The following is a 27,952-nucleotide window of genomic DNA, read 5'->3' as shown; positions in this document are numbered from 1 at the left end:
ATACGTAGGTAGGTACTGTAGAAAGTTAAAAACGTTAAACAAATTATTCAAAATTATCGCTGTCAAGGGAACTTTAAAGAAAAAGCTAAAATTAATGAGGGCTATTCACAACATAAATATTGCGTCGCGTCGTCGTGTTTGTTTATATTTCATCTGGTTAAATTGCACGATACGAGAATATTATGTTAGTGAATGGCCTGACTTGAAGCGCAAAGCACGTCGTTTGAATCGAGCAGAGCATAGATATCGCGCTTAATTTTTCAATTCGAATTACGAACTGTTCCATGCTTGACAACTGTCATAATATTTTTTAATATTGATAAATTAGGGCTGTGGTCAAAAAATTAAGTGTTATTAATTATAGTGAAGTGATTTTTATTTTGAAAGTGAAAGTATTTTAATTAGATCGATACAAGACATAAGTACGTATTTGTTACAATGGTCTAAACATTATGCAAGTGTATTGAGTATTATGTAAGTATTTATTTATTTTTTATGTAGAAATTTCACTGAAAAATTATAGGCATGATTAAACAATTGTGCAATGGATTTAATTCGACTGAAAAATGTATTTTCTAAAATTTACCTATCTAACCTAGTAAACCCAAAAAGAAATAAAATATATACAATTACTTAAATCTATACATATAATAAAACGGTAAGCATGCTATGTCTGTACATATGGGATATTAATGTAAAATAATTATGGGGAATCTTTATGGAACTAATAGAAGCCAAAATATTTATTTTCTGAATTTTTATTTGTCTGTCATCATCACTCAAAAACTATTGAATTGGATTTAATACAGTTTTTTGTATAGCGGGTGGTCTAACTTAAAATCTGGTATTAAGCAATACGTGATACGTTACTTAGAACCCAATATATTGACAATCGTTGAGTTATGAGCGGACGTACGACAAATGCGTGCGAAGCCGCGGGCAAATGCTGGGTAGTAATGTTATATTATATTTATAATATACTTCTTTTGAAATAGAACAGTGTTTACGACACTAACAATTTTTCTATAATATCTCCTACGTACAGTATATATATAATATTTAATATATAAATAAAAAAATAAAATATAAAATAATATATATATATAAATAAAAAAATATTAATACTTATCTAATTACATTATATGATAATGAGCGTGACGAGTGATTTTTTTACCACTGCGCGGTTCCTAAATAAACTTTAATGAACGGTAAATTAATCAATTAAATATTTTTAGGCTTTAATACAAAATTCAATTGCAAATTTACTTTTTATTTTTATTTTATTTTTTGAAAAAATTTGGTAATTCACTATTTGACCACACGTGTATATAATAAAATGATGAAACTTGTTAAAAAAAAATTATAGTGCTTATTTTTTTCTTTTTTTTAAGTTTGTGAGGATATGTGTGTATATTTGTTACTCTTTCATGCCTACAATTTCACATACGATAAATGTATACATTCATCCCGAAATTCCCACGAGAATGAAGCCCCTGGGCGCAGCTAGTCTTATTTATGTGGAAAAACAAACACGATATTTCAATTTCATCTAAATATCTTTCTTCTATCTGAACTGGTTTCTTCCTCATCCATTAAGCGTCGGTACTTTGTGTTTATGTGGCTTTCCTACTAATTCATCTCCATTTTGCACGGACTTCGGCATCATTAGCTGTCACACCATTGGCACGCATATCCTCCTTATCAAGCCAGCACTAGTTAGATTTGCCTTGAAGAAGTTTATCGAGAATTTCAGTGGTTTGCCCATAGATAAAAGAAATATGTTTTTAATAAATTATGTGCATTTCACTGAACAATAATAAAATTTCATCGATGCATCGATATTTTATTTATCGATCACTTTGCGTACCTAACCCTGTACTTGTTGAGATTTATCATTTGGTTTTGTGCAGTTGCAAATGTGGAGACATCGGTACTCGTACTAAACTCGTAAGATACAACATCTCCCCTCATTATTTTTATCTATGGGTTTGCCACTTCTTCCAGCGGAAGAGAGATGGCTAGACATTTGTTTCGTCATTTATCTTTCTAGCAAAACATTTCTACACAAATATTTTGGTACAGTCAACAATACATCAAGTTCCTGTGCATGAACCTTTATGGCGCGGTAATAGCGGCGAGTTTGCATTGATTTTTGATGTACGGAAAAGTGCTGTTTCAGTCAACAGCACCGTTGGTACGTAGGCAGCAGCAAGCAAACAAGCTACAAACTACTAGCATTTCAAAACGACAAAGAAAGCGCCGAAAGAAAGCTTCATTTTCTTGTTGCAATTGCAACTATAAGCGCTATAATCTGTGCATGTCAACCGGTTCGCGAACAAGATGCATCGTAAGTTTTTTTTTTGTTGAATGACTCACTAACTCATTAGCATAATTTTGTATCTATGGTCATCAGGATTAACCCTAATGAATCGTAAAATGTAATTAACTATAGTAATAATAGGTAAACAATTATGCAGTTTTTTAAAAGTATTTAGTTCGTCTACTTAAAGCATCAATAAAATATATATACAATAGTACTATATTATAAGTAGTAAGTATATATATATATTTCATTTTTAAAGTATATATTAATTTAAATTCGTGACTTTAGATATTACATATAATATTCCAATTCGTACACGTAAGGATTGATGAAAAAAATAATAATCTCCTTTATGGGACCCATTTTTGTTTTTTTTTTCCTTATATCGTCCCCAGATATATCCAAAGTTTTGTTAATTGTCTGTCTGTTGTAGAAAATACGAGATGCAAATAATTATTTCTTAAATAATAAGTGTTATAGAAACCGTATTTACAACAATTAATTAAACCATAAACAAATTGTATTACTTATTTTCTTATGAATCATCATCTCGTGTGTTTACATAATGTTTACCTATCATTAGTTGCGATAAGAACGCGGATATTAAATTAAAAAAAAAAAAACTTTTTTTTTTTTCACTATGAAGCGAGGAAAGATAAATAGTAATACCGCAATCGGAAATGGTGATTTAAAAACATATCACGTACGCCCAACCAAATATTTTTTTATTCTTTTGTATGGTTACGTTTAGAAGGCCGGCCGTGGTGAATCAAAGTCGAATGCATAGTACCTATGGCGTTTTTTTCCTTGCCTATAAAAAAATATTTACTTATTCTGTCAGGTCAAAATCGAGAAAACAAATCAGAGAGAAATCGATCGACAGAGAAAAAAAAAGGATCTATTTCAGATTGATCTAAATGTAGTACTTATTCCATACTAATATTGTAAATGCGAAAGTCTGTTTGTCTGTATTTTCTGCTTTCACGAGTGAATCAATGGACCGATTTTGATGAAATTATGGTATGCATGTAGTTAAACACCTCCGTTGAAAAATAGGCATATAATGGGAATATATAATGGGAAGTGAAAGTTTGTATGAAAATCATGTCTGTCTGTTCGCTTTAACAAAGATATTCACGCGAGCGAAGTCGCGATCAAGATAACGCAGCTGTGGAAAAAATTAAACCTAATTATTATTTCAGAGTTAAAATTTCCCACGTCGCTTCAGTTTCCATGACAATGCATTATTATGATAAACATGCGACCTGATGGCGCACCCAGGATCGGCTCCCAACGAGGGAACTCCTCAACGGTTTACATCCCGGACATGGGTTTTTGTCAGGCATTAGTAATTATACCAAAATATCTCTGACGATAATAAAAGCTTGTGACGTGTGGCGAAAATGACATTTTTTGCAAAAACTTGTTTAAAAACGTCACATTATGTTATAAAACAGATATTGAACTAAACACCTGTATGGAATAGAACCTTAAATCTATGTTATTTGTAACTATTATTGTAGATATTAATAGAAAATATTTTATAGCAAATGGCGTTGTTGATGTGGAAACATCTGACGTTACGGACAGTCATTAACATTTTTCCCACGACAATGATAAATAAATACTTCGAACTTCTCATTGAGGAATGAGAATTTACGTTCTAGTGTTAATTACTTCTAATTAAAGGGAATCCTGGAATTTAACAATATTCGTTCCTCACAAAATAGTAAATTTACTGTATTTTCACAACGTATTAATTTTATATATACTAATTTAATTTGATACTTAAATCTTGCTTAATATCTATATTTGTTAAATTTACCTACATATTCGTATTGTACAAATGTTTTTAACTATCGTATTAGATCGTAGAAGCTTTTATATTATAATATTTATAAATAATTTTAAATCAGGTACCTAATAACATATGTACAGTATAAAAACCTAATACAAATGCCAATGACCCATATGGCTAGCTGACTAGCTCTGGCCCGCGGATTCGCCCGCGTGAGCGGGAGAGGGTTCTAGGGACTCTATGTTCTTCTCCGTGCTTCAAACTATATGTAGGTATGCAAAATTTCTAGAAGATTGGTTGAGTAGATAGAGCATAACAAACAAACAAAAAATGTATTTCGCATTTTAATTATGTAGGGATAGGATACCTTACAGACTTGGGTTTTTCATTTGATTTCACTTTGTACAGTCGTACGCCGACTGTTCAAAGTACATACAAGAAGCTACCCCAAATTCATTGCAATTTCATCGCTATTACCGCTGCTTAGAGACTGTTTTTCTTTCTCTCATCCCATGTTCCCGGTTGCTTTCCGGGCTGTGACGTTGGTAAGCGTAAAAATAATAACCTTAAGATTCGGCTGTGATTTTACAACCGACACCAACACTCCTTGGGAATGATATTGTTGTCTAACAGCTGCCTAGACTATAAGTCACACACACACACCAGAGGACATGAAGTGGTCCTATTCTAGGGCGGAACCACACGCCACGGTTGTTGCGGTTTGACCAGTACTACATGTTCCGTAGTTTTTCATAAGATTGCAATGTCGTAAATATAGTTACGAACTAATTTATTTCTAGTGATAACATTTGAGCGTTGACCAATATATTATATTTAGTAACATTTTGTAATCGAATGATAATGATTAATGTATTAATGCGCAATTTTACACTTAGAAAAGATTTAATTTTGTCTTTAATTTAACAAGAATTAAATGAACTATATATCTCGTATGTACCACCTAAACTTTGTAACGGCTCAGTTAACGCAATAATTACGAGTATTTTTTCGATTATTTTTGAGTTTGTGTTTGAGTTTAGGTAAGTTTGTTTACTTCAAATCTAATACGGAACTCCTTTCACTCGCGACGCGATATTGCTTTCCAAGAAAAATTTGATCGCGATTACTGATTTCTATTTTTCTATTTCCTACGAAACGTATTATAAATAGTACATAAATCAACAATACTCAACGGCCCACAGTAAGATATAAGCTTGTACCGCGGGTCCGATGGATGGACACAAACATAAAAAAGGGCTCAACACGCTCAGAACCGCAGACATATTTGTGATCACAAGTACAAATATTTGTCCGCACTGAGAATTGAACTGGGACATCAGGCTAACGAACGCGCAGGCGTGGTGGCCACTACGCTATGGAGGCACGCCATAAATTACTTCATTGAACTAAAATATTTGTTCAGATCCAATTAATATTTCAAAGTCACTAAGTATTTACCATACCAAAGTTAAAACTCACTTCTCTTTTTTAATTTTTAAATTTCTCTTATAAATAATTACTAATTAATAATAAGTCATAAATACTTATAAATTCAAAATATTTATAGGCAAGGTGCCCTTCATTGATCTAATATCGTAATAATTGAAAGAACAGAAAATCTAAGAAACATTTCTCTAAACACCATTAAAATCGGCCCACACCATAAAAATTGTAAATTAATGTCGAAAAACTAAGTCTTTTTATTGCTCTCCTGAAATACATGAGGCTTCATACTTCTGGTACATTAAAGTTTATACTAAAACTAGCTTTTGCCCGGGGCTTCGCCTATATTTATTTCGTATTCCACCAATTAATTTTATGAAACGAAAATTTTATTTATTTCAAATAGAGAAGGTAACGAAAGGAATTTATGAAGCAATAACTATTTACATTTCAGTTTACATAGATTACAATTAACAAAGACGTGTTTACACATTTTTCTACTCGTTTCTACTCTCAAGTTATTGTGTCAAAGGCATCTGCCTTAGGTTAGCCATGTCAAGGACTGCCGCGTTCATACTTATTACCCGTAATTTGGTGTGCCTGCACCTACATTACTTACTTTATTATTTTACTTGGCGTTACTTTATTTGGCATATACTTACACGATATAGCTTCACGATACTTAGAAACGATAATGGCCCGCTGGTTAAAATGCTTTTCTGTGATCCAAAGGTCTCAGATTTAAATCATACGAACCATATGTATAACATTAGTGTGTATATTTGGATGTTTCATTTAATATACTTTTAATTTCGCCTTATCTTAGCAACAAACAATTTATTCAGTGTGAGATTTTTTGTCACACTTTTGAGTCGAATATCATTCATCCATAAAAATCTATAGATTTAAATAGTCTACGCATGCGACCTAACAATCTTTTGATCATATTTTTCTATTTTTCGGTGGGCATTGAATTAGTAGATACTCCGTTCGGTGGGTCATTTCAAAAATAGAACTCCAAATAGGACAATTTAAAAGCAAAATAAATATGTTTAGCAACCACAAATTTGTAATTCTTTTTACAAAAATTAAAAAAATATATATTTAAAATATCAACCAGCCCCGGTATCACTATTTTATCTATATTATAAACGCAGCACGTGTGACACAGAAGATCAACTACACTATGATCAATTAAAATTAAGTCCAGTATCAACCAGATTTCACCGTTCCTGATAAAATCTGAAGTTATCTGAAGGCCAAGGAACGCAGTCATTCACTGTATCGTATTCAATCAACCTATTTATATATTTAGTAAGAAATGATCATGACCTTATGTTATACAAATACAGTCTTTCTCTCTCATCAGAACGTTTTCTCAGTTTCTTCTTCAGCCGTTTGGCGTCGAGCCCAAGGCCCGCTGTCGTACTTTTTATCATGTATATCATCCTCGACAACATCAAGTTCTTGTGTTTGTCCCTTCTGCCAGGACCAGGCGGGAGCGGCATAGCCAGACATAGCCCTTTCCCTTAACTTTTACAATCTGCGCGGGAAGAGAAACAGGCACATTTTATTTCGCTAACAGATGAGAATGCAAGCAATAATTTATTTATAAGTGTTATAAAGTAGGTACTAAATTTCCTTATAATACTTACCGTAAAACTATTTGTACATCAAATTTAACGACTTAGGGGTCGCGGGGTCGAATCCAACGGGATATTCCTCTGCTTATTCTGATTTAGGATTGTCTTTACAAATTACATGCTTAACACCATTGACCTTTCATGCGTGACCGGCTGCACCTAGGTCTAGCCGGGATGATAAAGCCACGAAAACATTAGGAAACATTTGACGCGCAACATATCGATCTTTCCTTTTCATTGCAATTAAAATTAGTGAGATCGAAGATGCGCAATTTCGCTCGAATCAATGGTAATGAGTGAGATAGAGCAACACGTTGCGCGTCAAATGTTCCTTAGTATATTCGTATAACACGATGGTACAACTACGTATTAGTTACCATCTGAGGCTGACTGCCCCTAGTCGAAATCATAATAGCTACAACGGTTTATGTCTGTAATGTACATTTAAAACCATCTCTGTTATTGTTTTAAATGTACATTTCGCTCAGACATCCTACTAGTATTAAAAATGCGAAAGTTTGTGAGGATGTGTATGTATGTTTGTTACTATTTCAGGCAAAATCTACTGGACTGATTGTTATATGAAATTTGGAAACACGGGTAGAATATAACCTGGAATAACACTATGTATGTTATCCCGAAATTCCCACGACAGCGAAGCCCCGGGGCACTCAGCTAGTGAACTATAACATGACATGCTTACGATTGAGTTTGAATTTAAACCGTGGTCCAACTTGGTCTCAAAGGTTGGCTGAAAGAAACTACATTTGTAATAAGTCCGACTTTGCGCTCACTTATGTTTGAATACCTTGTTGTAACTTATGACTTCTTAGTAAATGGTGCAATAAAGAGTTCATCTATCTATTTACCTAGCCGAAAGTAAGCAGAACCTAGGTGCAAGCTTCACCTAGGTCTAGCCGGATAAAACTAGATGTAGCCGCACTTTAGCCGTAACTTATTAATATACTTAGATAAATGGTTCGGAAGTTGGAAGTATTAGTCAGAAGGTCGTTTAGTTATAATCATAGTTTATGTTGACCATTCTATGGCATTGACTACATAGGCAGAGCAGAGCACGACTTAACGTTACACCAGATGAAACGTAAAAATAAAGGACTCTTTTAGGTTCTCGTCCGATGTGGAAACCTTATAGAATGTCTCTATTTCGTCAGTCCGCTCCATTTGAACTTAAAATCTTATCATCAGTTGGAATTTTTGCGAAAACACGAAGCTGACAAGCTGACAAGCGAACAACGGGACGCTAGTTAATAATAATATGAGCCAAATGCTCATATTATTATTAACTAGCGTCCCGTTGACGACCTCGGTGGCGCAGTGGTAAAGTTCTTGCCACTGAACCGAGAGGTCCCGGGTTCGATCCCCGGTCGGGTCATGATGGAAAATGATCTTTTTCTGATTGGCCCGGGTCTTGGATGTCTATTTATATATGTATCTATTTATAAAATATAGTATCGTTGAGTTAGTATCCCATAACACAAGTCTCGAACTTACTTTGGGGCTAGCTCAATCTGTGTGATTTGTCCTAATATATTTATTTATATTTATTTATTATTCGGCAAAACCCTAACAATATACGCCAAAACCTTCCCCAGTAGGATCTATTGGTGAGATAAATAAAAAATCCGTCCGGTAGTTTTTGAGTTTATTGCCTTCAAACAAACAGACACGACTTCTATTATCTATTATATAACATAAAGATATTATTAACAACGATTATTTAGCTCATGGGCTGGTATTTCTGCCTGGTGTTTTATTCCTTTTTCTTACGTAAACAGTAGGAAATATCTCCTTCAATCGCCGAGATGAGACTATGACACGTGAATTGCACCATTTTACTCAGCTAATGTGATATTACTATGAATTACCGCAAGAACCATATATTCGTAAAGTAATAGGTATTTTTATAATTTATATATGCTTTTTTACGTACTATTTCACAATTTTTTTCACTAAAATGTAATTATGGACACAAAATTTTATTGTTGTAAGACAGCTCTTATTTAATGTGTGACAAAAAAATCGTGTCCTTGCAGTAAAACATTGAGAAGTTCCCACGCCTGGAGCCGTTTTAGGGTACACCATCAGGTGATGCTTATCATAATAATGCATTGTCATCCAAACTAAACGTGTGTGTTTAACATTTCAGCTCAATCGATTGAATTGGAATTCGAATAGGCATGGTACACAGGGACATACATAATTACATTGTAAGTTGAATAAAAGTTTGGGTCAAAAATGACATTTCTGTAAAAAAAAACTTATATTCAACCTTCATTAGATGGTTAATTATAAATTACAATTCTGAAAAGATAATTTCGTTGCGCGAGTCCAGCAGGCTTACCATCTACTTTTACAGAATGATTCCAAATAAAAAATCAAATCAATCATTTATTTGTCAGAATACAGAATTACAATCAGGTGGTTCAAACCAATGCAACTCAGTTCAATTTAGGAACTTAAAATGAATCGCATTCATACAAAAAAGTAAGTCTATGGTACGAATTTGCAATGCAGTTCAGTTTAGGTCGTAAAGTGGATCGCGTTAAGAGATGATGGTAAGCAGGTCACACTTTTTTACTTCCTAAGCTAAGAAAATGCATGCACAATTTCGTTTACGATTTTATGTTAGAAGATTATTTCTGAATGCTATATTTTACCACAGACTAATAGCGATTTAATCTTGACAGCTTGATTGAAGATAATATAAACAATATAATAGATCAAACACGAAGTATTTTCATGTCAAATTAATTACTTGATATAACTTGCCCTTTATAAGTTGAGATGACGTCTCCATTACCATTTATCAATATCAATTACGCAATTGCGTAATGACACATGTTTTTTCTTTTATATAATTGAGATTTGGATTTATTTTTAAATGTCAAAATCATTTAATTTAACAATGTGAAAAATTTCTACAAGTTTACATAATTTAATAAATTGTTTTTTTTTTCCATAGAAAACGGTTCAAGCTATAGCCTAGTCTTCGACATAATTAATTCCCCATATTTTTGTTAGAAATTTTTCCTGAATCATTTTTTAAGCCGGTAGCTAAGTAACAAAAAAAGTAATTCAACGTTTACAAACAATGTTGTCTCTTGTTTAATTAACATTTCCTTTGTGACTTCCTAGATGGATTCAGTAAAAAACTATACAAAAACATATCACCTGATAAGTATTAACTTATCCTTATTTTCTTTACAGTACCAGGGCATCATGAGTCACTAGGACTGTCATCATCACGATGCTGCTCCCCACGCAATGGATCGCCAAGCTCAACGATGGAGGCATCCTCAACCAATTCTTTATGGCCCTCATGGGTGAGACATTTATCTTATAGTATCAGGCTATCAAGAATCATTAAGACTATCATGTCACACTGTTACCATATTAATGGGAGCTGATTGCTCCCAAGCTTGACGGGATTTCTTGATGGCCTTCATTCATATTTTTGTTAGATAGTACCAGGCTATCATGAATCATTAGGATTATCGGTCGCCTTTACGATGCTGGCCACAAGCTCAACGATATGGAGGCATCGTCAGCTTTCTTCGTGGCTCTGATGGCTTAAGATATTTCTCACAAAGTACCAGGACGTCATAACAATTTGTATACCTTTTGCAGCCTGTAGCTGAATTACATTTATTTAGATTTCGTATATGTTCATCATACAAAAATCAATAAAAAAATTATACGCGTGAAATTCATTATGGAGAGGAAATAAATAAGCAGAATAGAATTTTAATGTTATAATAACCGTAACCGCAAACAATGTTACAATGCAAGCCAGTTAGTTTTACGACATTTTTAGCACCATAACCAATGTTAAGTGGTTGAATACATAAAGAAATAAATATGATTTTTCACAAAGCAATGATGGTAAAATAATTCTGCAATCATCCGTTGTTAGACAGTCTTCTCGAGGCAGTTCTATTTTTTTAAATCTTTTACATACGACAATAAATAGAATCAGTACAAGATTTTTGACAATTTCCCGTAGTGACTCAACAGGTTTACTCAGAATATGAAAGTATTTAGTTATCTATAATCGAGATGACCCTCCTGCTACTAACTCGATCTCTTATCATAATGCCACAGATTATATAATATAAATGAACGTCAACGAGTGTGCTGGTTTCCTCGTGATATTTTCCTTCACCGTATGCAAGTGGTGGTTTAGGAGTCTGTTTGATATACAAACTCATAAGGCACGAGTAGGATTCGAACCTGGGACCTTTCGATCACAGACGGATGGTCTTAACCACTAATCTTCTTTGTAATACAATGCACCTAGTCTCTTCAAAGCTGAACTATCAGGAGTTACAATACCAGTGGAGTAGGAAGTGACTGGACGGTTATGGTAACTGTTAGACGCAGGTTTACAAACATACATATGTATCTAGACCGGTCTCCGTGGAAGGCTTCGTTCGCATATGCAGTGCACTGTTATTATATCTTAATTGCCATATACCCTGTGGATCCTACTCATACCACATGAGTTTGTGGCATGAGTTTCATAGACGGTGGTCTGTGAAAACTACTATACATGCGTCAGATTGGTATATATGGTATATATGAAGCAGGTGGTGACCTGCTTCCGGTGGTTGATTATTAACTCGTGTGTGAAATGGAGAAGGCAATGGAAAACCACTCCAAGCAACGAAAAAATATTCTCACGGTCACAATCAAGTTTTGTTAACTTACAAACAAAATAACTTATCTATAAAAATTACATTCAAAGAATTAGTAATATACTTCGATTATTGGATATCATCTAAATGACTAATGTACATTTAATTTCAAAAAGAGACAAACAGTAATTTCAAAAAGAGACAAACAGACAAACAGTATTGTTCTTTCATAAGTTATTAATTAAAACAAACGGGAATAACCGACATATATTTTATGCGATTTATTTCACATGTGAACGTAACTTATTTACATAACAAATGTACCTTACTTTATGGGATCTATGTGAACGTATCTTTACAACATGAGTGTCAAAGAACGGGTTTTCCTTCTCCCGTGTTATGAGATTACAACCTCAATGGGATACCTTCGAGCTTGGACAGGTCCAACCAGGTATAATGAACATAACTTTAGCGCATTACGATCCTTACTAAAGTATCTAATAAAACTGATAAATTAAGGCGGAAATGCGAGCTAAACTCTAAGGCTAAACTAGATATAACAGACCAAGCTTTGTAAAACAATAAATGGCGTACCTAGTTCCCATCAATAAGAAGGCTTCGATATAACAAGGCACCGCAGTATAGAGGTATCGCTGAAAGGTTTTCAAAGTAAGAAACCTCGATGTTAAGGGCTTTCGCACTCAAGTAGGTATCCGGTACCGGCGCGAGGCCCTTCTAAATCTATTAATGCGTTCCAATATTTCTTGTTTATGGTTGAATATGGCTGCGTTCATATTTCTTCTTGATGCTTGGCTTTTCCTAGGGCTTTCGATTATCAGCGAGCATTGAGCTAGTAATAATATACTCGATGTAGATGTCACCAAATTTTATCCTGTCACTTATGTGTGGGAGCACAGCAATATGCTTGCTCCTAGCATGAGGTTGTCAGATCCAGGCTTCCGTCCGATCCGTTTCTGGATTTCCGAGGCAACGAACAGAATCAGTATTTTGGAGATTAAACGCCTTGAACTATGTTGATGTCGTGAATTATATAATAGACTGGTGAACAAATGCACGCTCAGATGATATCAGAGAGAATTTGCCATGAATAAATAAATATATCCCACCAACTTGCTCAATTAGGCTCCGTTAGCGCAAGTATTGGGTGGCTGATTCAATATTTATTTTTCACTAGGTGAATTCACAAATATAGCACTTTTTGTAATTAGTTATATTAAGTAAAATATACTTAATTGAAACTAGTATTTTATTAGGTTAAGCTCGTAAAAATTATGTAATAGTAGAAGATAAATAAATGAATAAAATATTTGAATTAACCGTTTTACTTTACAACTCACTTTGCAAAAACCTTGACTAAGTACGTTGGTTGACATTATTTTTGGACCATAACAATAGCTTAATATTCTTCAATTCTGATGTATATAATGTAGTGTAATCATGTCATTTCCATGTCACGCTTGACAAATCATGGACAATATTTTCATATCTAATGACATTTTTTTGTGAATAATGACATCAAATCGACCCAGGAAGTGACGTTATGATTCGATAAGTATAGCTGCCAATTTGTGAAATAGAGTAAGCAATTAAGTTGTTAAGTCCCACAAACAGCTGTGTGACATGTGATTTGTACAAAAGCACACTTCAATTGAAATACAAAAAAATATTTGTAACTAGGGAAAATAACGCCGATAAATTCGCGGACAAAAGCTAGTCCTACGTATACGTATCTTATAAGATATCGATTCAAAAAAGCATATAGGTTTTCCAAAACATTTGCACGTAACAATACAAGTGTTTTATTCCACGTATTACGTACCTAACAGTCGTCAACCTTATTATAGCGCTCGGCTTTGACTCGCGGGAACATCCCGCTTAGTCATGTCACATAAGTAATTTAAGTACATATTCACAATTTCGTAAGGCACAAGACAAAGGCTGCTAGTCCCAGCAGTGGGAAACAATAGACTGTCAAGGATGATGTATTTTCACATCTTTAAACGGCTGATAAGAGAAGTATGTAGACTCCTAGGAGTTGAAATTTAAAAGATTTTTTATATCTAGTATAAAAAAATCATACGGTATTATACCTATACTAGCATTTGCCCGCGGCTTCGCCCGCGTATTTGTCCCATACTTATATATACATATATACTTCAAACTATATGTATTCTAAATTTCAAGAATTTCAGTAGATATAGCGTGAAGATGTAACAAATTTACTTTCGCATTTATAATATTACTTAGGATTAGGATTACGTGACCAAAGTCATTATATACTAAGACCAGATACTAAACATAAGCAAATATTTCCGTAGATTTGGGCCATGAAAAGCTGTGTAAATATAATCATAAAATTACATAATCTAATGTTCTGAAAGCATCGTCTAAAAGGCACTTGGAGGTCACAGATAATAATAGAATATCCCCATGAAGATTTCCATCCAAAAGTTTGATATGAATGGAATATAAATTAATGTGTACGTGAATCGCATGTCAACAAATGTTATAACTTGTGTTCGATTGATAGATCAAGTACCTAACTATGTACCTATATTACATAAGTAAATGGTTGATTGACTTGATTCTTGTATTGTATAGTAACATCAGCAACCTCGCAGAGGCCCTGGGCACATTAGGATAATAGGCCCTCATGACCATAATAAAGTTTAATTACTGTAGATTATAATGTATAATTTTTAATCTAATTTATTATAGTTAGGCAATGCATGCTGCATTCGGTAAAACTAATTTTTGAGAGAGAGTAAAGTAGCTATCGATACTCACTCGATTATTTACGCATATTCTGGGCGAAGCTCGGTGTTAACTGAAAAATAACCTGAAAATTTTGAGTATTTTACGCTGTGATTTTACAACCGGCTGCTTGCCTGACGTTAACCCTCTTTGAGAATGCTATTGTTGCCTATGATATGATGCCGAGACGACTATGAGACACGTAGCCTAAGCAGCTACCCAGGCCACAGGCCCAGGCAATGTTACTTGTTGTTGTTTGTTGTTTGTATGAAATACATGATATATAAGAAGTAGTCTAATTCCTACGCGGAATTACACGCAACAGTGTCCAGAACTATCGGTCATCGTTTGGTAATCGACTAGGGGGCGCCAAGCAACCGTGTGGCCCTAGGCCAATGTGCCTGATGGGACAGAGGGACCTAGATCTATACGGCACCGGGCCAGTTCAGACATAAATATGCAATAAATTGGGTCGTGATTTCCTGACGTCTCAACTCAACTTGACAACAAAAGACGATCAACGCCGTTTAATTTACCGTCCTCCACATCTCCATTGTATTCTACTATGATTATCCAATGACATAATTTGGTATTCTTTCCACATGATTGTTATTACAATAGATTGATTGTGACATTAATAGCTTCACTTCATCTATACATAATCTAAACACATAACAAAACTGTAAGTGGGCTATGTCTGTACATGGGGGATATTAAAGAAAAATAAATTTATGAGACTAATAAAAGCCAAAATAATTTTGATTTTTGTCTGTCTTTCTGTCTGTATGTTTGTTCGCGCAACACGCAAAAACTACTGGATGATTGTATAGCAGATGGTGTAACTAAAAATCTGAAATAGGTTTCAACGCGATACGTTGCTTAGGATCCGAGATATTGACCAAAAAACATTATGAGAGGACGCACATAATAATTGTAGGCAAAGTAAAAAAATCAATGTATGTGTTGTGTATGTATGTATCTCGTGTATCAATGTATATAATAAGAATTATCTTGTGTATCAATGTAATTGTATATTAATGTAGTAGGTATAATAATAAATAAATAATAAATATATTAGGTCAAATCACACAGATTGAGCTAGACCTAAAGTAAGTTCGAGACTTGTGTTATGGGATACCAACTCAACGATACTATATTTTATAACAAATACATATATAGATAAAAATATATACATGTATAATAATGACAACTGTGTTGTATCAAAAATATAATTTAAGCAAGAAACTAATTTTATCATTTGTTCCAGTGACCATCCCGGTGCTGAACTTCGGCATGCTGCTCGGATGGCAGTCCCCCATGACCCCGCTCCTGCAGTCCCCCGACGGGCCAGCCCCGGAGCCCATATCTGACGAGATCATATCATGGATGGCGTCGCTGACTTTCTTCGCGCCAATATTCTGCGGGTTCCTTATGGGGAAACTCGTCGACAGGGTCGGGAGGAAGATGGTGACCATGCTGACTTCGGTGATCCTTTTGGTAAGCAATTTTGGGTATTCGCATAATTGTCAAAGAAAAGCTGGAAATTTTCAAGAAAGGATTTTCATCAAAATATAGTTTTTTTTTTAATTTATGTGTACAAATCCTTATTCTATTTTAATTAATATTATAAATGCTAAAGTTTGTGAGGATGTTACTCTTTCATGCAAAATCTACTGAACCGATTATCATGAAATTTGGTACACGGGTAGAATATAACCTGGAATAACACATATGGTATTTTTTATCCCGAAATTCCCACAAAAGCGAAGCCCCGGGGCGCGTCTAGTTTATTATATTTGTACAGATCTATATCTTAATTAAGTGTTAAGAAATTGGGAGCTAGAAAAACCGATACTTCTATATCGATCTATCGACGTTAAATCGTCAAATATTCATGATGATACCTAGTTATCATAAAATAAATTCGGTTAACTACTCAATTTAAAAATATATATAACTCAGCACCGCTGTTATACAGTCAATCATAATAAAAATAAAACCATTAACAATCAATAGTATTAAGGTTTTATAACAATTGATAAAGGTTATATAGTAACTGAACTAACCAATTTAAATAAATAAATTAATTATATATAAAAAAATATATTTTATGCTCATTCAAATTTTCGAAGAAATGGTAACCTGTCTTTGACATAGATAATTAAAAGAAATGTCTTTGTTTAACAGCCATATCCGAGGTCAGTCGTCAAATTTATATATAGCCATAGCCGCTATAAAATATGTAACTTTTGTAAGTAATTGGTATATAAATCTGTGACTTTTACCTATTATAAATAGGTGGGAAAAATAGACAATTTGTTTGAGCAAATATTAAAATTTACTGCATTTTATTTGCTATTGTAATGTAAGTAAACAAATGTGTAGGAATTTGTACAAAATATAATGGCATTAAGTACATGATGTTTCATCATACTTAATGCAAAACGCTTCGATTGTTTTTTGAGTAAATATAAATATTTCATACAATCGAGGAAATTGTGGAGTGTGGTTCCGCCTTAGAATAGGACCACAAAATATTCTCCCGTGGATGTCGTACGAGGCGACTAAGAGACACACAGCCTAGGCAGATGATAGGCAACAAAAGGAGGGTTGACATTAGACAGGCGGTCGGTTATAAAATCACACATATTCTTTATTTGAAATATTTTTTAAATTATTCCTTAATACAAGGAATCGATGAAAATGTGATGGTGTCGCTAGTATACAAAGCGCGTTAATGTGATATAAGTAGTTTCAACCGATTTCTGCGGTTATGATCAATTGTATACATAATTGTAGCAACATTAATTGAGTGCATGATACGCCAATTGTAAAACATTTATTGACGTGGTCTGTGGAGCTGATTGGATGGCGTAACATGGAGTACGTATCGAGAATATCTCGATCATTAAATTAATCTGTGATTTCTCAGATATATTTATTAAGACAGATATTAAAAAATAGTTTAAAACATTATCGATTTATTTTTTACCTGAGCGTATTCTCAGGTGCATTCATGGCTAAACCACAGACAAATCATATTATTTTTAACTACCGCCTGCCTGACGTTAACCCTCTTTGGCAATGCTGTTTTTGCCTGACAAGGGTTAAAGATTTTTATCACATCACGGATATGGAGTGGTACTAATCAAGAAGCCACATTTTCTTTCTAATATTTATGTATTAGAAACACAAACTGTGAGTAGTGAGAAAAAGACGAAGTTTTCATAAATGTTCGGCCACCTTTTATTCTTTTTCATATAATTTTCTGGAAGGTTTCATCTAAGTTTAGTACCTCCGTGTTTAGTACCAACGAATATAAACACACTTCTAAATCAATAAATTATATACTATGCACATAAACTGCCAGAAACCTCATAGCAGGAGAACCTATGAAAATAGTGATGACAATATGGACGAAGCGAGTGAGATTTCTCAGGGTCGTGGCAAGTGGAAATTCCTAGTCTCCGTCTCCTACGAGGGTGAAATTCAGGCGTAATAATATGCATGTATGTTCAAAGTATCATTTCCTACAAAAACAGCCACATATTTGTTGACAAAACGTAAGCAATTGTCTTTCAGATAAGCTGGTCCATCACCCTGTTCTCACTTCGACCCTGGGCTCTCATCATGTCGCGTGCAATCGCTGGCTTTGCATGTGCCAGCTGCTATATCGTCACTCCGCTTTATTTGAAAGAGGTAAGTCGGTTCAGATCCCTGTCCTCCCTGAAAACCTGGGCCCTTGAATGAATTTGAAGGAGGTAAGCCGTGTTGACAGAGATGTTCTAAATTCCCCTTAATATTTTGAAATATTTTCACATGTATGAAATTTTAAAATAGAGCTTAGAACTGAATTACTGTTGGTGGAACCAATTTTGTTATTGCGACTAAAATTGCGTGACCCACAACCCAAAAACGTACGATCAAAAACCCAATCACCTCAGGCGACATATCGACAAACTTTTCTTTTATATCTTAGCCGACCGAATTCGGATTTTATTTTTATTTTATTAGAACCAGACAGAAGTATGCAGAAGTAAAAATTTAGTTCCTTCGTTGAATCTAAATAGAAGGAGCCAATTGTTCTCCAACCACAGCCTGTATGACTGCAAAACATTTTAGTCTCTGGCTCACCTTGATATCGTGTCCCAACTGCTTCTCGACCTGCACTATGGAGGAACTAAATGAGGCCAGCAATAGAGCAACTATCGTGGCCACATACTGGTCGAAAACTATAACGACTCGACTAGAAGAAGAAAGAGAAGTGAAAGCCTTCCATGCAAGATGTAGACTATATTCATTTGTTTTTCAACAGATAGCATCAGACAATGTTCGCGGCGCACTGGGCTCTCTTTTTATCCTCTCCCAGAACCTCGGCTACCTACTGGTGTACCTCGCTGGTGACCTCCTCTCGTTTCCAGTAGTGATGTGGATCTGCACCGCGGTGCCCGTGTTACATCTGCTCGCTTTCCTGGCAATGCCTGACACTCCTGTGTTCCTGGTCAAGCAGGGGAAGAATCAGGTTCGTTGTGATACTAATTCGAGTAATAAAACTGCTAAACACTGTCGCCGAACTCAGACAATGGCGACGATGAGTGCTTTTTTTACTGCAATGAAAAACCAGCAATGTTTACCGAATCCGCCAAAGTTTGTCAAAATGATCGACGACAGCATGGTATCATAAAAAGTCAGAGCATTTATTTCAAAAATTTTACTTCAAATTTTAAATTACATAGCGATTATTTAAAAGCTACAAACGCCCAAATACCTGATAATATAAATATATGCTACGAACTGCACTTTGAAACGACCACCGCTGAAAAGAGATAAAAAATCAGTCCATTCCAACATTGATCATATTCATGTCATTCTATTATCCTTTTACATCTAAAGGGCAGAAACTTATGACCCTCATATATAGCCTTGGTAACATTTCTCCTAATCTTAATGTTTATAATTTCCGCTTGACCATAATGTGTTATCTTAACACATGTAGTTTTTATTGTTTAACATAAAGTTTCCTGTTTGAATAGTGTACGTAAAATGTTACCTGTTATTTGTCCTTTTTACCTCAATTTAAGGATAAAATATTAAATAGTAAAATATTAAAATGTTACCTGTTATTTGTCCTTTTTACCTCAATTTAAGGATAAAATATTAAATAGTAAAGTGATTTTTGGTATAATTTGATCTAAAACCTGCTTGTATCAAAAGACGCGGCTTCGCCCGCGTTAGTTTCGTGCGTGCGCTAGGTAATATATCTCAGATTCTAAGCAACGTATCGCGATGAAACTTATACCAGGTTTTAAGTTAGACTATTCCATATACAGCTGTGAAAATTGCATAAAATTACATCTAGTAGTTAAATATTGTCTGTCTTGTCTTCTATTAGTCACGGAAAGACCAATATTTTTTAATTTTTTTTTTCTTAACATATACCTACCTTAACGACTTATATGTAATACCTAACTTATATTTATTACTGATATACAATATGAATGGCAAAAAACATTTTTAAATTGAATTATCTAAACAGAATATGCCCAAGGACCTGATACCAAATATTACTTTCCAGGAAGCACGAGAAGCCTTAGCCTGGCTCCGGAACACCACAACCGACGACAAGACGCTAGAGGAGATCGTCCAGCAGTTAGAGAGAGAGGAAGAATACGCCAGGTCTACCAAGACTGCTAGCTTTACATGTATAGGTAAGTCATCAGTATCTGTACCCATTAAAATATATCATTATCAGAAATATTCTGTGAACATTCCATTGCAGCTATCCTACTAGGTAATATTATAAGCCTGTAAGGCTGGTGCGGCTGCGTTGGCGGCAGAGTCCGGACAAAAGAGTGCCATATAAATTTACGCCTCATGCTGTAGATACCCTGGGACTCTATGGCGCGGTAATAGCAGCGAGTTTGCAATTAATTTGGGTAGGTTAATGTACTGTTAACTATACGAGACGACCACGGGATGATGTGATATTTGTAAAAAACATTTTAGATGCAACCCTAGTAATAATAGAATAGCAATAAAAATTATTTTGTTAATCTTTTTATGTAAAAAATGGTCTATAAAGTAAATTTTATGAGATAGTTAGTAATTTTGTAATCATATATGACGTATATATATACGTCTATGACCTACGGCTATAAATAAAATCTATAATGTAGTAAAAATAAAATACAAGTTTACTTACTTACCTACATAACCGGTTTTCTATAAAATGCGAGTGGAGGCCTGTAAAGTTCATTAAGAAAGTGGTGAAATAAGAATGACCGTTATTATTAATTCACAATTCATTTGAATATGCAAAAGGCGCGAAACACATATAAAATAGGCATTTCTGAGAAATCCGTTCTAAAGATATATGGGTGTCCTAATAGAAATGGCAAGATAATCTATAATATTATTATAAAGAGGTAAGCGTTTGTGAGTTTGTATTTTTGATAATCTCCGAAACTACTGAACCGATTGCAAAAATTATTTTACCATTAGAAAGGTACATTATCCAAGATTGCTATAGGTTATATATTATCTCAAAATTCCTACGGAAGTGCAGCCCCGGGCAACATCTATTGGCAAATAAAGGCTCAAATCCTATCCCAATATTAAATGCGAAAGTTTGTGATGATGTATATGTGTATACATGCCCTTTCATGCAAAATCTACTAGACGAATTGTTAAGAAATTTGGTATATGGGTAGAATATAGCCAGTAGTTTGTAGCTTGTGAGAAACAACTATTTAATATAAAAATTGACGTGAAAAAGTGCCTGTGAAAGTCTAATTTCTGAATAAATGATTTGAATTTGAATTTACACATAGGATAAATTTCCCGAAATTCCCACGGAAGCGAAGCCCCTGGGCGCAGCTAGTAGATGTATGTATATGTTACAACTAAAACCCGAAGTGCGACTACACCTACATTTAACCGGCCTGACCTAGATGCAGCCAGTTGCTGACACCCAGGTGTATCCTATTTATCTCCGGCCAGACCTAGGTGCAGCCCGTTTCAGTTGCTGACACCCAGGTGTATCCTATTTATCTCCGGCCAGACAGATATGTGTATATGTACGTTTTCATACAATTTCTACTTCCGTCCGATGAAGGAAAAAACATCGTCAGGAAATATGCACACGGGTTGATTATTAACTTTCGTGTGAAATGGAGAAGGCAATGGCAAACAAACCACTCCATTAATAGTGCCTAGAAATTTGTTGTTTGTGTGTTTCATTCCACGTAATGACCACGGCCCTCGCCACGAGGAAATACGACTATGAAGACAGAGAATATTACTTCTTTATCTTTTATGGAGCCGACAGTGCCAAACTCGAAAGCCACAGAGCTAATGGAATAAGGGTTTCCGTAGAAAAATCACGCGCGCAAAGCCGCGGGCAACAGCTAGTTATTCATAAAATATGATGTAGTTTTAGGCTAAAAAAGATAAAAACAAATCTAAATGCGAACGTCCTCTTTTTTATTTGAGTGTGTGATAAATACAAAAAATAAAGTGTCGAGACCAGCTGTGTGTGCATTGTCATCTGATATGTTCATTTTTCAATACGTATATTTATTTATTCAAAATTTTTAACGGTGCTTTTGCAACCCACTGTACAGTATACATAGTACTTATAAAACAAAGTCGCTTCCTTTTGTGTATCCTTATGTATGCTTATATCTTTAAAACTATGCACCTTATTTTGTTGTGGGTTTTTAAAATATATAGTGTGATTTTTGAAGAAGGTTAGGTGTATAATTTAAGTATTATGTTTTTACCCGAGCGAAGCCAGGTCGGGCTACTAGTAGTATATAAGCACGACATGTCCGGTTTTCTTACGGAAAGATAACATTATAGCACATTTCTCGTAGTTAGGAATTTAACTACCCAAGTCTTACATAAATACAGTGCATTACAATGCAATGTGCATACTAATGGTTTGGCATTCCGAATGGCTAAAATAGAATAACGTAATGTCTATAACTTTATCTATTCACTTCATTTCTATATTGGTATGTTGTTTTACTCTCAGCTTCGTAAATGTTTCGATAGACAAAAGAAAATTAATTGTGTTATTGATGTGTGCTTAAGTAACAAACAAGAAATAAACCAAACTTATTTAATGTACTTATGTCTCATAGATTTAGATTTAGCGCGCGGTATATCTTTACCAAAGACAAAAATAGACGAAGTACTTAGTAAATCCATGGTCTTTACCCCGGGCGGTAATGACGTCTGTGCTGCTGTCAAAAAGCTATGACATTTCAAAATGACATTTGACAGTTTCCAATTTCATTCAGCCCCGGTCATTCTGTGCCTGATGTTTTTTTTCATTTGTGTTCAATGTTTCCTCTTCCAAAAAATCTACTTTTAAAAATAATACGTTTTGATAACAGTCGCAGTTTTATTTTGCGAGTGAAAAATTTGTCTTCAATATTTTTCACGGAAATTTTTCACGAATACAGCTGTGTAAACAATGAAATATTACTCTTTACAAAACTCCAGCTGTTTTGTGCTCATGTCTTTTCTTTTCCTATTATGTAACCCCTGTGATGTAAAACCAGTTATCGTTCTCGAATGTTCTATTGAAAATAAATATACATCGATTTATAGTCGTTATATTCCACACCATTGTGCAATTATAGTATAGTTCGTATCCCAAGATATCAACTCGGAACTCTCTGTCACATAAACTATATTGCTTAAGCCGCGCGCGGGGCCCTTCTAAATCTATGATTTCCTTGATATAACTTTATTTCTTAGGAAAACAAAGACACAAGAAACATTCGGATACTGTTTCGGTGCACTAGCTTTATAAATTAATGACGGAGTCACTAGAATTTTTTCAAGAAAATCATATTTCAAAATGATGAAACTTTTCGATTTATATCATCGGGACAGATTTCCTTTATTTAACTTCACATAAAATTATTTCCAAAAAATATTGCAATGCAACACAATAAATTAATTTCGCTTGTTCGAATATTTTAAAGGAGAAAATAATTTACGGGCTTTATAAATTTGGCGCCAAAATGCAAGACATGAACATGAACACAATAAGAAATATTCGCATACTTAAAACATCCTTTGATTGTATAAACATTATCCTTAAGGGAGATCCGATGAGAATGATTATACCTACTTTCTTTAGCAAGATGATCTCACCACTGGAGAATCAAAAAGAGAAAAAAATAGGCATTATGTATGCAGATATGACAATATTATGATAATGATAATAATGTTGTATTTTTGTTTTTATGTACCATGCATTGCATACCTATAGGTAAAAAAAAAATAAGTTGTGAACATGAATAAAAATTACAATGGAACCAATTGAAGGAGGCTAAAGACTGTGCGAAGTGATGAAGATATTAATTTTTAAATGAAATTAATGAAATGTAGGAAATGGGACTCTGGGCTTCGATGCTCTATGGCAAAGAACCAGAAAAGAACTCAGATGGGGGATTGGGGTATTCGCTCTAGAATAGGACCACACAACATGATCGAATGTGGTAGGAGGCGACCAAGGGAAGAAAACAGCCTTAAAAGATAAGAAATATTATGATATCGGGCAGGCCGGTCGTAAACACAGTTGAATCTTCAAGATTTCATTTTTTGCCCAGACTGGACTTTAGGGCACCACAGCCCATAACTAGGTATATGATGGAGGAGAGTACTTAGATTAGGAATTTGTTTTTTTCCATTTGAAAACCAGAGCAGAAAGGAAATATTCATTTCCATAAACATAACAACGATTAGAGTCACTCCAACCGGTTTCCGAGCATAAATCGCGTGTTTATGGTTATGGGATCGGATACATTGACTCGGTGGCGTAGGCTGTCTTAGACTGGCCCCTGTATACAAATTTATCGGGGTCCCTCGAAGTGAAGGTTTACCTAAATATTAACGAAAGCAGCTGGAAGAAATTTAGATTTTTCATAATTTAGAGGAATAGTATTACGACTCTCACATTTTTGAAAAACTAACTAATTCGTTTTGTGCGTATGCAACAATTGTCACCCCTGTATTCTAGAAGCCCCGTGGAATCGACACGAGGTTAGCAGCGTAACAGCTACGCCCCTGCTGTTCAGTCGGCATGTTAGCATGCGAATATTAACCAAAATTTAGGGAGAACAGGATTGGCTATGGTAATGGATGGACCATAAACATTTGGTTTAAAAATAAATCCGTTGATACATAAATAGGCGTAAAATACACGTCAATTCAAATTCAAAATTCTTCAATTTAGGATGATATACATCACTTATTGACGTCAAAAAATTACTTAAACTAAGTCTACTGCCGGCTTCCAAAGCGAAAAAGAAGAAGCGGCGCAACAAACTTCAACTTTTCTCCAAAGACGTCAATTAACAAATATAGGTCTTATATCTATAGGTGAATGATTGTATCTATAGGTGTTGATCAGGTCATGACTAGGTAAACAACTAGTAACCGTGCATTTTTAACAAACTCAAAGAAAACTTTGTTTGTTTTTAAGAAATGTTTAAGTACGTACGTATATTTACCATTTATTAACAAAGAAAAGTCTTCAAGTCAAGTTTAAATATGTTTACCTAAATGTATTTTGTTTATTATTTCCCACAAATCTTACGTGATATATGTAATATTTTTTTATTTATTTAATAGAAAATATCTAAGTAAATAACGAACTTTCATATTGTTATTTTTTTTCAATCATTTTATTTAATACTTTCTGAGCCAATTTCACTTGCTTTTTCTACTTCCCAATCTGACCGGTTTCTTCCTATTAAACGTAGGAGCGCAATTTCTGAATTATTTTCTTCCTACACTGCGCGCGGTCATGACGCAAATCATCTTTAACGACATTCCTATTACAAGTTTTTTCACCACTTTTGATATAATATATTGTAATCTGACAAATAAATAACTGCTAGACGAATCCGCTTCGAGTTAATTGCCAGCCAACTTGTGAAATATACTTTTTATTTACCTCATAATTTTGTTCCTTATCATCGGATACATTATCAACATGCAAATTCAAATTAAAATAATTTATTCAGAAATTAAACCTTCACAGGCACTTTTTCACGTAAATTTTTATGAAAACGAGCTGATCAGTACCCTCTGGCAGCATCCGTTCACGAATTGAGGCATGGGTCAGCCATCGCATTGCTCAATCATAATAGAGGGTACCTCACGACCCGGCCCACGACGCCACCACCAGATTGACCATTTGAGTTAGCATGACACACTCGATTCACATGATCTCGTAATACAAATATTCTTCATCGAAATAGAAATACATATATTTCAGACACTTGAAGAACATAAATCACGTACAGTTTTACAAATCAAATAAAAAATGCGGTGAAACATGGCTTGATTCTATTAATCTTTTTTTCCAGTAAAAGACAAGACAACATTCCAAGCGTTCCGAATCGCCCTCAACGTGATGCTCTCGCAGGAGACGTGCGGCTACCTGGTGGTCCTCAGCTACGCTGGCTCCATCTTCGAGCAAGCCTCGGAGTCTATCAACTTGAGACTGAGCCCTAATAAACAGACTATTGTCGTCGGCGCCATACAATTACTAGGCTCCATAGTGGCCAGCTGTATCGTGGAGAAGACTGGAAGGAAAGTAAGTATAATTAAATTCATGACAATAATAAAGCCATGTCAGGATTAAGCGGCTTATTTTATCTGACACCAATGTTGTCATTATCACACTCAATAAAAATTAAGAGATAATAAAAATCATCTAAGCAAGGGTGCATCTATTTTGTTCTTCTGCAAACCTGGTAACTCTTGGACTTCGGGTGATTTGAAATTGGCCCAGTTCATCTCTCTTCTATCGTGTAAAAGTCATAGAAGCTGTGGCAGTTAATATACAGACTTATAACATGGACTTATTGAATTTCCTCTTAAAAACATTAATATTTGAAGTAGTTTACATTACCTGCACTTTTTACCTTTCAGTGGTTACTGGCCGGCACTTCGTTCGCGACGGGACTCTCCATGCTGTTTCTGGGTGCCTGGTTCTACGTGACGTCACTATCTGTATGGCTACCAGCGTGGCTGCCCGTCATGTCCATGTGCCTCTGTATATTCAGTGATGCAGCTGGGTATCAACCGGTACCTTATGTTATCACTTCTGAGCTGTTCACCTTCCAAGTGAGTGTTACCGACTGAAGTCTCCTTGTTCTTTCTGAAAGCCTGGTACTTTGTTTTTTCGGTCTCTCTCGCATATTCTCTTGCGTAGTATGTATAGATAACCATATTTAAAAAAAACTAGCATTCTGAAACTCTTATAATCATTGACGTGTGACGAACAGATACTCGCGATGACAAAGCCCCCGCATGTGGACCAGGCCTAAACATGGCCAATTTACTCATTGATTTTTAGAGTTCCGAATCCCAAAAGGAAAAAACGGAATCCTTTTAAAATCACTCGTGCGTCTGTCTGTCCTTCTTTCACAGTTTGTTTCTTTTTTTCCAGTACCGAGGCATCGCAACATCAATCATAACTACAGCGACGGCCTTCAGTGACTTCATGCAAACCAAGCTATACGATCCACTGCTCAAACTCCTGGGAATCCACTGGGTTTTCATCATCTTCTCCATCGTCTGCTTCCTCGGCTGCTTTTACACCATCATGTGGGTGCCAGAGACTAAAAACCGTACCGTAGAAGAAATATACGCCCTTTTAGAAGACGGCAGAAAAAAACAAAAGAGCAGAGATCCAGAAATGGCTAAGGAAGTCAGTAGACTATGAATAGAACCCTGTCGCTCTTAGCCTTTGCTCAATATTTATTGTAAAAGCTATACGGTTAACCTATGAGGTTATTTTGACATGGTTATGAATCTGACGATGACTTATTTATATTGTGATAAAGTCTGATAATTGTACAAGTGATGAAAGTGCCTTATCATTCCGGTATGTGATATAAATGACGAATTTACAAAAGAAATAGTAACTTTATTATTTAAATAAGTATTAATTAGACAAAGTATATATTTAAGGACTGTAAATGTGTTTTATTTCTTGGGAAAGGATTATGTGTCAGAATCTCGTGTACTAACATTTATATTAGAATTTAAAAAAGTCGTTTTCGAAAAATGTGTTGTGTATTGCTAAATTTTATCAAGATTTAAATTTCGGTAAATTAATCCAAGATTACATAATGTTATTCTTAATTTAAAAGTAGAAACACACGAAACGACACACGCCCGTTAATTATTTTTTTGAATGATTTTTTACTGAGTTGACATCAAATTCAGATTTATTTTTAAAATTTACTTCCCGCCATTGAGAGGGAAACAATCTCCTAGATAT

The 27,952-nt window shown here is 34.7% G+C and overlaps 1 protein-coding gene across 1 annotated transcript; it reads left to right on the top strand.

Moving 5' to 3' along the window:
- The first annotated feature begins 184 nt into the window (after window positions 1–184).
- On the top strand, window positions 185–27,648 carry LOC128679974 (solute carrier family 2, facilitated glucose transporter member 8-like). The gene is made up of 9 exons (XM_053762547.1): window positions 185–474; window positions 10,436–10,551; window positions 15,905–16,134; window positions 18,220–18,336; window positions 18,953–19,159; window positions 20,213–20,345; window positions 26,028–26,257; window positions 26,596–26,790; window positions 27,116–27,648. The coding sequence occupies exons 2-9, from the start codon at window positions 10,476–10,478 to the stop codon at window positions 27,389–27,391; spliced, it is 1,464 nt and encodes a 487-aa protein (XP_053618522.1). The 5' UTR covers window positions 185–474; window positions 10,436–10,475; the 3' UTR covers window positions 27,392–27,648.
- The last annotated feature ends 304 nt before the right edge of the window (window positions 27,649–27,952 follow it).

Source organism: Plodia interpunctella, chromosome 22 (assembly GCF_027563975.2).
Source record: "Plodia interpunctella isolate USDA-ARS_2022_Savannah chromosome 22, ilPloInte3.2, whole genome shotgun sequence".
Taxonomy (NCBI): domain Eukaryota; kingdom Metazoa; phylum Arthropoda; class Insecta; order Lepidoptera; family Pyralidae; genus Plodia; species Plodia interpunctella.
The sequence above is the reverse complement of the archived record's forward strand: the minus strand, read 5'-3'. Positions and strand labels throughout refer to the sequence as shown.